The sequence below is a fragment of the Parasteatoda tepidariorum genome, chromosome 8 (genome assembly GCF_982258835.1).
Source record: "Parasteatoda tepidariorum strain Cologne lab strain chromosome 8, Ptep-v5.0, whole genome shotgun sequence".
Taxonomy (NCBI): domain Eukaryota; kingdom Metazoa; phylum Arthropoda; class Arachnida; order Araneae; family Theridiidae; genus Parasteatoda; species Parasteatoda tepidariorum.
In genome coordinates, this window is record NC_141762.1 from 63,697,975 (window position 1) to 63,711,663 (window position 13,689).

The 13,689-nt window shown below is 26.8% G+C and overlaps 1 protein-coding gene across 1 annotated transcript in view; it reads left to right on the forward strand.

Annotated features, from left to right (window-relative positions):
• The window catches only part of LOC107457065 (USP6 N-terminal-like protein), a 58,214-nt gene that overhangs the window by 36,762 nt on the left and 7,763 nt on the right, over positions 1–13,689 (forward strand). The window contains exons 4-11 of the mRNA XM_087168998.1: positions 1,092–1,134; positions 1,507–1,587; positions 3,597–3,704; positions 3,777–3,886; positions 7,094–7,142; positions 10,504–10,569; positions 13,218–13,272; positions 13,361–13,521. Of these exons, the coding sequence (XP_087025124.1) occupies positions 1,092–1,134; positions 1,507–1,587; positions 3,597–3,704; positions 3,777–3,886; positions 7,094–7,142; positions 10,504–10,569; positions 13,218–13,272; positions 13,361–13,521 (673 nt within the window). The remainder of the gene's footprint in view (positions 1–1,091; positions 1,135–1,506; positions 1,588–3,596; positions 3,705–3,776; positions 3,887–7,093; positions 7,143–10,503; positions 10,570–13,217; positions 13,273–13,360; positions 13,522–13,689) is intronic.

Sequence of the window (13,689 nt, forward strand, 5' to 3'; positions counted from 1 at the left end):
TTCTCCATGTTAGCATGGATCTACCTGTTTTTCGTTTGCATTCTAGTGCCCATGTTAAGGCTACTGATGGTATTCTTTTTTTTCTCCAATGCCCACCTGGATTAACATTCGTCAATTCTGGCGTATTCGGGCAGATTTGTAGGCCACTTTTTCAAGGCTAACCGTATAAGTTGGACCAAAGTTGCACCTACAGTAATGACAGATAATACAGAGAATGAAAGAACACCCATGCCTTGTCCGGGATTCAAACCCAGAACCTTTCTGATGCAAGGCTAGTTCCCTGACCCCTATACAGTCCGGTCAGCACTGATGGTATTCTTGTCGGAGGCATTCTCAATACGTGACCTATCCCTTTTCATCTTTTTCTTTTTATACTGATGGTGATTGGTTATTTTCTGCTTTTACTTTAGAGATTTGAATTTTATATGATCTTAGGCCAGAATATTTCTCAAACATCTGTTTTGCCAACTATTTTGTTTTGTACTCTATCTGGTTACATAATTCTAAATCACTTTATATTTTCTTGCTTTCAGTCTAATTTAATATACTAAAATATTTATTATGATAGTAAATATTCCGATAAAGCAAGAAGGAAATATAAACCTTAACTTAACAAGTTAAAGCTGGGGTTTGTCAATTCTAGTCAGTTAAAGCTCAAGAAATACCAGGCAATGAACTCTTTGCAGAATAAATGTTATTTATGTATTATCTACTAATATAATGCTTTATATCATTGTTTGTATCAAAACTTTGGGTTTAAACATGTTTGGATTGATTAGACCTTCAAATGGTTAAGAGGGGAAAATTTGGAGATTCTTTGTTCTTAAACTGACTACTTGGTTAGTCCACACTTAAATGGCAATATTTCTTATTGTTACTTTATCTATAACATATAAAAGGTGAGTCGGAATAAGACAGCAATTCTTATGATGTGCCCTACTTCTGTTTAAAGTTTTGTTGTCTTGATGTTATATTTAAAAAGACTACAAATAAGCCTCACATATATATTGTTTTTCTTTTAAATATCATGTAAATGTGTTTCTTTTATAAATATGTAAAAGTATATTTCATTTTCATAATTTCTATTTCAGTGATCACAGGCTTCCAGAAAAACTTTCAGCTCATGAAACAAAGGTACTTTTTTCTTCACCATTCCAAAACTGTTTTTGATTAAATTTTAAACCTATTTTTGGTTTGTGATTATGCTGATTTCTATGCAAATTAGTTTGAATAGAACTTACACATTGTTAAATAGAACTTTGCGTGGAATATGTTTTTCTGTGTTTGACTTTTTATAAAAAAAATTTCTGTAATCTGTATTTAATGAATAATTTTTGAATGCTACTTGAATTCATTCATTTCTCTTTTAAGGAATCTTAATTCAAAATGAAAAATTGTTCATTGGAATGAATACTGATTGAATAAAATTAATATTTAATTCCTTATGTTTGCATTTTGATTTAGTTTAATGTTTTGCTCCTTGTAAACAGTTAATGTCTTATTTAGATTCGTGAGCGAGAAAATGAAAGAGTTGGAAAATGGCTAAAAATGATTAAAAACTGGGATAAATATGCTGGTAGTGAAAAGGTAATTATCACAAAGCTTTTAAAGTTCGAATGTTATTAATTGAAAGAATCCTAGTGTCTGCTCTTGATTTTTATTAGTAAAATATTTTTTAGTTTTTATTTACTGTATGTTTTTATTCATATTATGTTACTGAATTTTAACTATTAAATTCACATTAACTTAATTTTTCTGAAGTTGACATTTAAGTCTTAAGCTTATTTGTTTTTGAGCTAAAGTTAAATAATCCAAAATGGTCCCAAAATAGGGAATTATCTGAGAATTTAATGTGTGAACCTGACATGAAGAAATATTTTGTGATCTCGATATCTCGTTTTACAAGAGCTTGTGGCTTAACTACCACTACAAATATTAAATTCCAAATCACTAGTATAACTCGATTCTATCTTGAGGTTCCTTTTCATAGATGAAGGTTGACATAGTCTGTAATATATAATCCTCTAATAGTGATCTGCGGACGTGATACAAACTAGCTAACATGATAGATGATACGCATTAAACAGTTGATTTGCTTAATATAAACTGCTCCAAAGAAACGAAAAGAAAAAAATACGGTGAAGTAAATAAAGTCTCCTGGTAATAAACAATACTTAAAAAAAAATAATAATAAATAAAGAGCAAAAAATGCTATAAACTAAAAAAAAAAAAAGAAAGAAAAAATTATGAGCGAAAAGCTGTAAAAAAAAAAAGTTAAGAAAATATAATGAGCAAAAATTAACTAAATATATTAACAGCATGAATCAACTAGCGGTAATCGTTCATCAAATTCTATTACAGATAAAATTCTGGAAGGGGAGTTGTGTGGTGTAACTACCACTACAAATAATAAATACTAAATCACTAGTATATAAGTCATGTTAACTCGTTTCTATCTTGAGGTACCTTTTGATAGATGAAGATTGACATAGTCGATTTATAATTCCCCTCAAGCTACTAATGTAATGGGAATTGCGAAATTTTTCGTCGCTGAAATTAATATAATGATATTACTTATAACTATGAAGAAAAAAAACTTTATTGTGAAAAGAGTTGGACAAAAGTTATTCCCCGATTAATCAAATGCTCCAAATGTCAGGGACTCTACACTTAAAAAAAATTCAAATATATCAAAAATAAAATTCTTAAAAATTAAATATTATCTTTAACATCTAAAGCACTGGTATAGACCATGTATTCATAACCAACTAATATATATAGTTTGCACCGATGATTTTTCAATGTCTATGCGTTTAGAATTATACTGTGAAAGTAAAATTTGTGTTTGAAAAAAAAATATCTGTTAATTCTCAACTTACTATCAGTATAATTTTCAGTTTAGTTTTCTCTCTAAAAGTAGAATTAAAGATTTAATAGATTTGTTCTTTAAATTCTTTATTCCTTAAAATGCACAATTTTCAATTTTTATTTTTTAAATTTCAATGTTACTATTTGTAAATGTAAATTTTTGCAGATTTATAAAACTTGCAAGAGATATTGCTTGTGTTAAATTACTAAATAGCTGATTCTCGCTAATTTTATAGAAATATTCAAATATCTTGCACTTATCTCAGAAAGTTAAGCTGATTTAATAAGATAATGCAAAGTATATTTAAATATTTAGATAACATGCTAACTCTCTTAGAAATTTTTTATTTCTGCCGAAATATCTAAGAAAGTTAGATTGATTTTTCTTCATCAATTTCTTTTATTTAATATTGGTGATAGGATCTTGAAATGTCTAGTTTTATTATTTTGATGACATGCTAATTTTGTTGAAAGTTTCTGATTGAAATATTTCAGTATAATTTCTGTTATTTGAGATTGAATGTGTCTTGTGATGTTGAGTTCTATTCTGTTTTTCTATGACTTATGTGATATGATAATGTTTTCCAACTTAAATATTTATTCGGATTGGACTAATGCAAATTTTTCTAAAAATAAGGAATTCTAAAAATATATATACTGAAGAGCTGTGATTATCAAAACACCCTGAATAATTTGTCAAATAGTGAAAAAAAAAATTTTTTTTGTAGCTGCAACACCGTGTGTATAAAGGTATACCGAATGCTGTTAGAGGTGAAGTTTGGTGTCGTTTGTTAGGCATTCCCCAAATTAAATTGGAACAAGAAGGAAAATATGAGGTATATCAATAACTTCCTCTTTTTTTCTATTTCAGCTAACAAAATTGTCTTAATTTTTATTTTTTATTTCAGGAAATGGTCCAACAATCTCGATTATATTCTACAGATATAAGGCAGATTGATTTAGATGTAAATAGAACATTTAGAAACAATATAATGTTTCGTGAAAGATATGGACCGAAGTAATTTACCTTTTTTTAATGTTCCTGACATTTAATAAGTATTTTTTATACTACAGGCTCAAATACCAGTGTTTTTAATGCATCAGGGTGCGTAGCATTTTTACAAAAGTGCTTATTTTTGATTTACATTTTTTAAAGCCCTTAAAGGTGCTTTTTTTTATTCAGGGTTTGTCAATTGTCGTTCTGAATTACAAAAAAAAAAAAAAAAAAAAATGATTTTTCACAATTTTCTCTGCAATATTTATCAGAAACTAGTTATTTTATCATGATTATGTGAAGTTTGGGAAAATGTTTTTAAATATTTATTACTACACAGATCCTAATTAAGATTTTTTTTGAATGATTAAAAATATTTTTTGAGTGCTTAAAAAGTGCTTATTTTTTGTTGATAAATCTGGCTATGCACCCTGATGTATATTTTTAGAATTTTCTTTTAAAATAAAGCAGAAAAAAAAAGGTTAGAGGTCATTTCATTTACATTTAATTGAGCAAATGTTGTCAAAATTTGAAAAATAACAAGCAAGGGGAAAGAACAGTTTATGCCCATTTTTTTACAAAAATAATCATTTGTTCACAATCAGTTGCATTTAGAAGATTACTAAGTTAAGACAAATTCATGGGAAAAATCGGTACCCCCTGAGAATTATTACAGAGTGCAGGGATGTGATTCTTTCGCGGATTTCCGCATTTTTTTCCAGATTTTTCCATTTTTTCCGCTAATTTCCGCTGAAATTTTTTTTTGCACAAGTTAAAATATTTTATGAGGAATTAAATTTTCTGCTAAGTGAAAGTATTGAAGTCATCATTCCTCTCTAAAACATTGATTTTCGTATTTACCTTATTTAAAAGTTGAACGTTGCGATTCTTAATCAGGCGATTTTAATGTCGTACATTGCGATTCTTATTTACGAGATATAAAAATCCAACATCTCGATTTGTAACTACGCTCTTTTAAAACCGTATGTAGCGATTCGTATTCACGCGAGCTTAAAATTCAATGTCGTGATTCGTTTTTGCAGTTGTAATATCAAACATCGATTTTCCTATTTATATGTGCTTTAAAAATTAGACAGTGAGATTCATATTCACTCTATTTAAAAATTATACATTGTGATTTGTATTTACGTGATCTAAAAATTACGCATCATGATTTGTATTTTTGCATTTTTTAAATTCGATATGGAGTTTCATATTCACGTGATTTAAAAGCCTGATTTCGGGATTCATATTCTCTTAATTTAAAATCATGCATGTGATTCATATTCTTTTAATTTAAAATCATGAATGTGATTCATATTTATATATTCATGTAATTTTAAAATTAATCATCGGGATTTATAATCACATGGTTTACAAGTTTAAAAATTGCACTTTTTTGTCAAATTTATATATATATATATATATATATATATATATATATATATATAATCTACTATTAACTTACTTTCGTTTTCTTTTTATTTCCGTTTTTAGTTCGGTTTTGTTTTTATTGTGTTATATATATATATATATATATATATATATATATATATATATATATATATATATATATATATACAGTCAATTCGCTATAACTCGAAGTACGATAACTCGAATATTACTATAACTCGATTTTTTTTATGAGGTCCCGACCCTTTTATCTTCAATTTCATGTTAATTATTCTCGATTACTCGAATTTTACTCCCTTTAACTCGATTTTTTTTGGATCTTTTAAAGCAAAAAAAAAAAACTAGGAGCTGATATCTTGCCCCTTCCTTTGCAACACACACACAATGTCTTTCGCAGTCTTCATGGAGAAGCTAAAGCTGTCCCTCTTGAAGTATGTGAACAATGGTTAAATGAAACGTTACCAAATTTACTTAAAGGATACAATTATAAATGATGTTTTCAATATTGATGAAATGGGTTTATTTTTTAAATGTCTTCCAAATAAGACTATGATGTTTAAGGATGAAAACTGCTCAGGGGGTAAAATGAGCAAGAAACGTTTGACTGTCCTAGTTGGAGGAAATGCGTCTGGGACAGAGAAATTGCCCTTAGTTGTTATCGGAAAATACCGAAATCCCCGATGTTTCAAGAATGTAAAAACGTATCCTTTGGATTTCAAGTCTAACAAAAAGTTTTGGATGACATCAGTTTTATTTGAAGACTATGTAAGAAAATTGGATCGGAAATTCTTCGCTAAAAAAAGAAAAGTGATACTCTTTATAGATAAATGCACAGCGCATAGTGATCTACCTAATTTGAAAGCAGTAAACTTGCAGTTTCTCCCGCCAAACACAACAGCAAAGTTGCAGCCGATGGACCAGGGTATCATAAAGTGTTTCAAACAGTCTTGTCGTAAATGGCTTGTCAGAAAAATGATCTTAAATATTGTAAGCATTTCGAAGATTTGTAATTAATAAATAAGCATTAATTAAATAATCCGGCAACATTAAATCCAAAGTCCAAAACCGAAACTAACGGTAAGTCGAACTTCCGATACGTCGAAGTTTTTCGTCAGTCCTATCAGATTCGAGTTATCGCGAATTCACTGTGTATATATATATATATATATATATATATATATATATATATATATTCATTCATGAATTTCCTCTTTTTTACTTTCCAACTACTCTCGTCCCTGAGAGTGAGGATGGGTTGTACGGTGGTTGTGCAATGATTTCATTGTACCTTCCGATTATTTAACTATAATTTCTTGATTAAGTTACACTTTTAGTACTCCATGTTTTCATACATCAAATTAAGAAAGCTAAAAATGTCAAAAAGGAAAAAAAAAATTCTTAAAATTTGGTTTGAAGAAAGTTAATCATAACTAGTTTGCATGTTGATGACTAAACTTGCTTATAATATTCTAGTTTAAAATACATTTTATTAAAATGAATAAATCTGAATTGAACCCTTAATGTGAATCAGCTCCTGATAAAATTTAATAATAAAATAATGCTAAATAAATATTATACTATAGAACGTGCTAATTCCAATTTCTACTTTCTTTCCTTATATAAGGTATAAAATTTTGAAATTAATTTTGAGTTTCCTAAAAGGTTAATATGTATTTTTATTTTTATATATATTATTATATTATGTTTTTATTATGCAATTTAAGTATTTTTTAAGCTCTTTAAATATTTCATGAAAAATGATTATGTATAAACATTTATGAAAAATGTTTCTCTTAATCATTGTTGCTTCATTTGCAGGCAACAGTCTCTTTTCCAAGTGTTAGCTGCATATTCCATTTATAATGCTGTAAGTTCATTTTGTGTGTCTGCATTCATTTAAAATTTGCTTATATTCTTTTACCATATTTTTATCTTTGCCCTTTTTTTAAATACGTAAATTATTACAATTAGTCATAAGAAATCTTATGATTAGTTGTATATGATCTCATATGATTTTTACTTTGCTTAAATACTTCAATAAATATTTATCAGATCATCAATATTATGACAACCCCTTAAAAACTTATGAGGTCTATAAAGCAAATAATTTTTAAATAATATTATTAATTATTCCCAGTAATTAATGTCAATTTTAATTTTCTAAATAAACTCACCAAATTTATTTTCTGTAATTTATTGATATATATTAACAGTGGTATAATTATACAGGAATATTTTTTGATAGCTAACAAGATTTTGACATTTTTAATAATTTGAAACATAAAATTGATCAAACTGTTTTGAGGTGATATCAGATCAAAGTTGTTTGTATTATTATTTTATTTTCAGTTGAAAATCCTTTGTGAAATATTATAAGAATATTTTTAATTGATAAACGCTAAGTGTGTTTATAAATATTTTGTATTCATTTTAATAAAATTTAAAATTTTTGCCTAAAAAATCTATATTTTTTTACTTCTTTTTCTTAATTCATTCCCCAGCAAGCCAAGGCCTTCTTTAGAACCTTTTCCCATTCTGATTTCTTCCTCGTCAAGGTTTTTTAGTTGTTTACTCTTAAATGCTGTGATGAAATCCTCATTTATGCAGTCAACCCACCTTAGTGTGGGCATGGTTTTGATATGAGTTCCAATTAGTTGAAAATTAAAGATACTGGATTTCAAGAAGGATGTGTCCCTCAAATTTGATGCAGTTTTCTTTACTGTTGTTTACTTTACTTTATGGACCTCTCTATAGCAGCTTATATAGCTCATAATTATATCTGTACCATTAATATTCACTGCACTCAGAATCATATGAAAACTTTTCTCTCAAAGTTAGCTAGTCAATTTTGTCACAGCCCAAGTTTCTTAGCCCTGTGGCACAGGTTTAATGATGATTTTAAACACAATTTTTGTTTTTCTTTTTAATAATTTTATTCTAGAAAATTTCTTAATTTATTGAGACAACGTTTAACAACAACAATGAATTTTAAATTAAGATTTACTAATGTCTGGCACATTGGCATATATTTTATTTTGCTTTTATTACCAAAAAAGCGCTAATATTTCAATAGCAGTACAAATTTAGTAGTATCCGATAGCTCTATTAATGTTTTGTTTTTTTAGTTGTAGCATTAATATCAATATTATCAGAATAATTTGAATAAACCTAATATTATTTTATTCTGGAAATTCTAATTATCTTTCATTTTTTTTTTTAAAAAATAGCTAATTTATATTGCATTATTTTTAATTTATTTTTACTATCTCATTTTAATGTAACATTGCTTTAATAAACTAATTTAGTTTTTATACTGTTATCTAATATTGTTTTCTTCAATACAAGAAAACCTTTAAACATGAAATTTCAAAAATTATGAAACAGAAAACTGACATTCTTTGAAAAATTACCTATAATTAACCACCCTTAATTTAAAATATTGTACCTTGACAACTTTTTTTGTTTGATGCAGGATATAATGCTTTAAATCTCTTAACAGTTTTATGAGAATTTGTATTTTTGTCTATTAGTATAATTTTTTGTCTTCTATGGTACACTTCTGAAATGCATTAGCCTTCCTGCATTAGTTTGAATAAATCAAATTAAACACAGTACAGAATTTGAAGATTTATGAAGAACATCAAATTTTTTTTACAAGTAACAAAATCCACACTGGAATATCTTTGTGCTTATTGGTGTTTAGGCGCACCTGTTATATCGACTCACTTTGCAATACTGATCTTGGTTAAAAATACAACATGAATAAAATTTTTTGATTTTGTTAAGCTTAACTATAGGAAGTTATTTTTTCTTAAATTGGTGATTTATATCAAAAAGAGTATTTTGTTACTTATACCGTAGTCCTTTTTTCAATTCTAGTGTTTTCTTATCAAATTGATAGAAAAATTACTAAAATCTCGATCATTAGGAAATTTTTTTAGCACATTCCTGTGAATCCTGAAACAGCCACAATACAGTAGATGACACCTGTTGCAGGTATCGATTGCATATAGTGAATACAATATTCCTCCATTAGGCAGCGTAAATTTTTACACAGTGTTATAAACCTATTGTCTTAGTAACAACACTCTCTTCTATATTAAAACAAAGCACTCTTCTATTCAAAAATTAAGAATCTCATTCTTTTTTCTACATGAAATACTTCATTCAATAAGATAAATGATGTGTGAAAAAAGTAATTTTTTTCAGCTGTGTTGATATTTGTCTTCTAATCTTACATTTTATGTAAAATATTTGTGACAAATTGATTATGAAAGTTAAAATTGCTTTATTAAGCTTTTTTATAAAATTACAGAAAAACATTACTAGTTTAGGCTATTGCTTATTCTAATGATCTAATTTTATAATATAAATGCATTCCTTAACGATTGTAAACTCAAGGGAAATATCCTTTTCATTTCATTGCAATATGTTTCTAGGTAATTTTAAAACTGTAATCTATTAGTCTTGGAATTTATTTTTTCTATAATCCTTCATAAAGTGTGTGTGATAGTTTAAATAATTTTTTTTCATCATATGATAGTTAGTAATGGCATATTTAAATTTGTGAATTTTTTATCGGGGCATTTTCAAATTTTTGCTATTTTGCCTAATCATGTCATATAAATCCCCATATATTATCATAATCAGGTTATCTTTTGATATTTTTACCATTTTTAATTATGGGTCTTTTTTATGTGATTTACAAATTAGTAGAAATTGGACATTTTCTTTAGTAATAGTGTATTGGAATTCATGTTTTCATGATTTACAAATCTCTGCTTTCAATTATGACTTTTGTGTCCCAGATCTACATAATTTATTCAAATAATTTGTTTTTTTAGTGAAAACTAAAAAATTACTAAATCTGTGCTTTTGAATATGAATTTATATTACTAAGAAGATAAGATGTTTTTATTGTAAGAAAAATTATTCTAACCCATGTGACCCTCTTAAAATGTTCTCATTTGCCACCATTTGAAATTTTTTGATAGCCAATTGCAACTTGGCAGTCCTATTTCATGAGCCCTGACTATGAAGATAAAATTATGTTTTTACTAAATATACAAAAATTAATTCTAATTAATGTAGCTCTTATAGAGAGAGATTCACACAGTAATCAACAAGATTCTTGCAAAATTTAATATTTTCACAATTCATTTTTCATTTTGTTTGTTTTTATGTAAAATTTATGTTCCTAGAGAAAAACTATTTAATTTGTTTTACAGGAAGTAGGTTATTGCCAAGGAATGAGCCAGATTGCTGCATTATTATTAATGTTTATGGGTGATGAGGTATTTATTGTTTTACAGTTTAAATTTTTTTTTTTTAAATGTTAGTATTGTTTATTCAAAATTCAAAATTTCTTAGAATTTTATGTCTTAGAACTTCCAAGTTTGTCATTTGCTTATTGAATAAAATTTTGTCTTTTAAAACTTCTTTACTATCCATGCAATAGAATATAAATTACTTTTAGTTTAAATTATGAAGCATGCCCATAATAAAATGTAGTTCAATGTGAACCATTAATTTATTTCAGTAAAAAGTACCACTGACGTATAGTAGTAAAAGGATATTTATAAATTTGATGTAAAAAGTATTTGAAGTTTTTAAAAAAAAGGTTAATTATTCCTTCATCTGATTAAGAAACTTATTCTAAATTCAGTTGCATGGTGAAAAGTTACTGCCATAGTCTCTATATTTAGTCTAGTAATACAGTCCAACTCATTTACAACGAGCACAAAGGAACCATAACATTGTACTCGTTAAATCCAAGTGCTCGTAATAAGCGGGTCCTTAAGGCAGGCATGCAACCAGAAGAGGGGGGGGGGCTTGGTAGGTCAAATAATTGAGTTTACTTAAAATTTAATTAATACTTACTTATTTTAATTACATTAATTAATTTAATTAAATACTTTTCATAATTTAATGACAACCCAACCAGCAAAAAATTTCTAGTTGCGCTACATTCTTAAAGGAAAGTTCAATTCTGATATTGGAAAGTTCAGTGATTTCGGGATGAGCTGAACAATTGTTAAAAGGAGAATTTTACGATTTTCTCTCCGCAGTTGTCTCTCCATTTTGAAATGAATTTTGTGAAAATGTCCAAAGTCATCCAGGCTTTTCGGCTATGATCATAGTCTACTGGTAGCTTTTTCAAATTTTTGGAACTGGTAGCTTTTTCACATTTTGATTTCGCACGCATTTCTTATCATTTTGAAAAAAAAGATAAGACAGAAAGATGAGAAAAAAGATTGCAAGACAGAAAAATATTGTTCGATAAAACCGGGTCTTGCTCGTTAAAAGCGACCTCTGTTCCATAGACTTAACATTGATCGAACCAAATATTCTTGTTTCGCTCGGTAAATCCGAGCTCGTTATAAACGAGTTTGACTGTAGTAAAACTTATGTGATTACATTGAATTCAAAACATATGTAATGTTTATGCTATCGATGAATTTTGTTTCAATAGATAGTTGCAAACATAATTTTTAAAAACTCACTCTAAAAAAGTAATGATATTATTGAAATTCTTATTTTAATTTGTTATTAATGTGCACTGTTTTTATTTTTTAATGTGGGAATGATATCTGAAAGTATATTATTATACGATATATACGTTTAATTCAATTGGTATCAATTTCTAGTTAAATAAAATTATTTCTTCAATTATGTCCTTTCTATTCTGGGAAAAGGAATTATTTAACTGCATTTTAAAGAATATATATTTAAAACAATTTATTGAAACCAGGGACCGGAATAAAAATTTTCGATATTCCGGCTCAAATAAGACTTCATATTTGAGTTTCAGATTTTCATTTTTAATGAAAAAGAACATTCCAAAAAAAATGTATTACACAGAAAATAAAAATTAAGTTCATTGTTGATTACTAGGTTGTTAAACTTTAACAATACTTGACTTGTTGCTCCTATTCCACTGAGCTAATTTGATAAAACCCCTAATAGCATAATCTACATAACGTGTATTTAAGTTTCATTGAGATTTGATTAGTAGACTCTGGCCATCATTAGTTTAATTTTAACCTATGTGTTCTTTAATTAAAGTAATGTAAAATTATTTTTAAATTTAAATGTCAGAGTTTTTTTTAAAGTAAACTATTGTTTTGTTTAAAACTTTTAGTTAGTGGTCCAGTTTAATTTTCAAAAGAAACGAAAGACAACTTTAATGTATTTTTGTTTTCTGTTATCAAGGTTGTTTTTCTACAAAATAAAAGTATTAAATAATTCCTGTAATGTTGTATTTTTAGACTATTGCGAGATGCAAGAATTTTGAATTCTAGAGATATTAAGATTTGTTTTAAAAAAGTGTCTTGGTGATAATCCTAAAATTTATTACAATAACAAGTTATTATATTAATTATTTTAAACAATTAGATTCAGAATTGAGAAATTTATTAGTTTATATCCTCATCACCAACCATTGTATTTATGGAGTCTTAATTATTACAAAACATTAATTGTCAGAAAATTTTAATGCAAAAAAAGGGGCAAAAGTAAAAATCTATTAAGAAAATTTGAAATGAGAACGATGCGATAACTAAAATCTAAGTGCGTCATTCTTTATTAGCATATCTGCTTCTTGCATTTGTTAAAGTTTTTTATATGAACTTCGGTAAGTTCTTTTTTTGAAAAAAATGCAAATTGCAGAATTTTCATGTGTTTCACTTTTTTAATTAATGACTGTTAAAGTAATTGTTTATAATATTTTTTTCCATTTCACATATGATAAAATTAAACTTGTTTTTTTTTCCCCTTTCTTTTTTATAATGAATTTTTTTCACATACTTATTTAAGTAAAGGAATTAAAAAGTTATTTTAAAAATTTACAAAGTATTGTTTTAATTGCATATATTTTTTAAATGCATATATTTTATTGCATATATTTTTTTAAGATTGTGTTTAATTTTCTGTGTATTTCTAGGAAGCTTTTTGGGCGTTGTCTGTTTTAATGACAGATAGGAAACATGCTATGCATGGTATAATTCTTTCTTACAAATTAGTTTACAATACAGTTTTCTAAATATTATTGTAGCATAATTTATACCTCTATATTCATTGTTATAGGTTTCTTCATACCAGGTTTCCCAAAATTAAATAGATTTCAAGAGCATCATGATAAGTTATTATCTAAGTTCCTGCCAAAACTTAGGAAGCATTTAGAGAAATTTAATATCCACAGCAGTCTTTACACATTGAAATGGTTTTTTCAATGTTTTCTTGATAGGGTATGTTGTTATATACTTAATTTATCAATTTAAATTTTTGTAACAAGATTTTTTCAATTTGTATTAAAATAATGAATAGTGGGCAAAAAAAAAAAATTTTTTTTTTTTGTCTAATGATTTGATTGCCACATATTAAAATATGTGTATAATATTGTGTATGTCATTAAA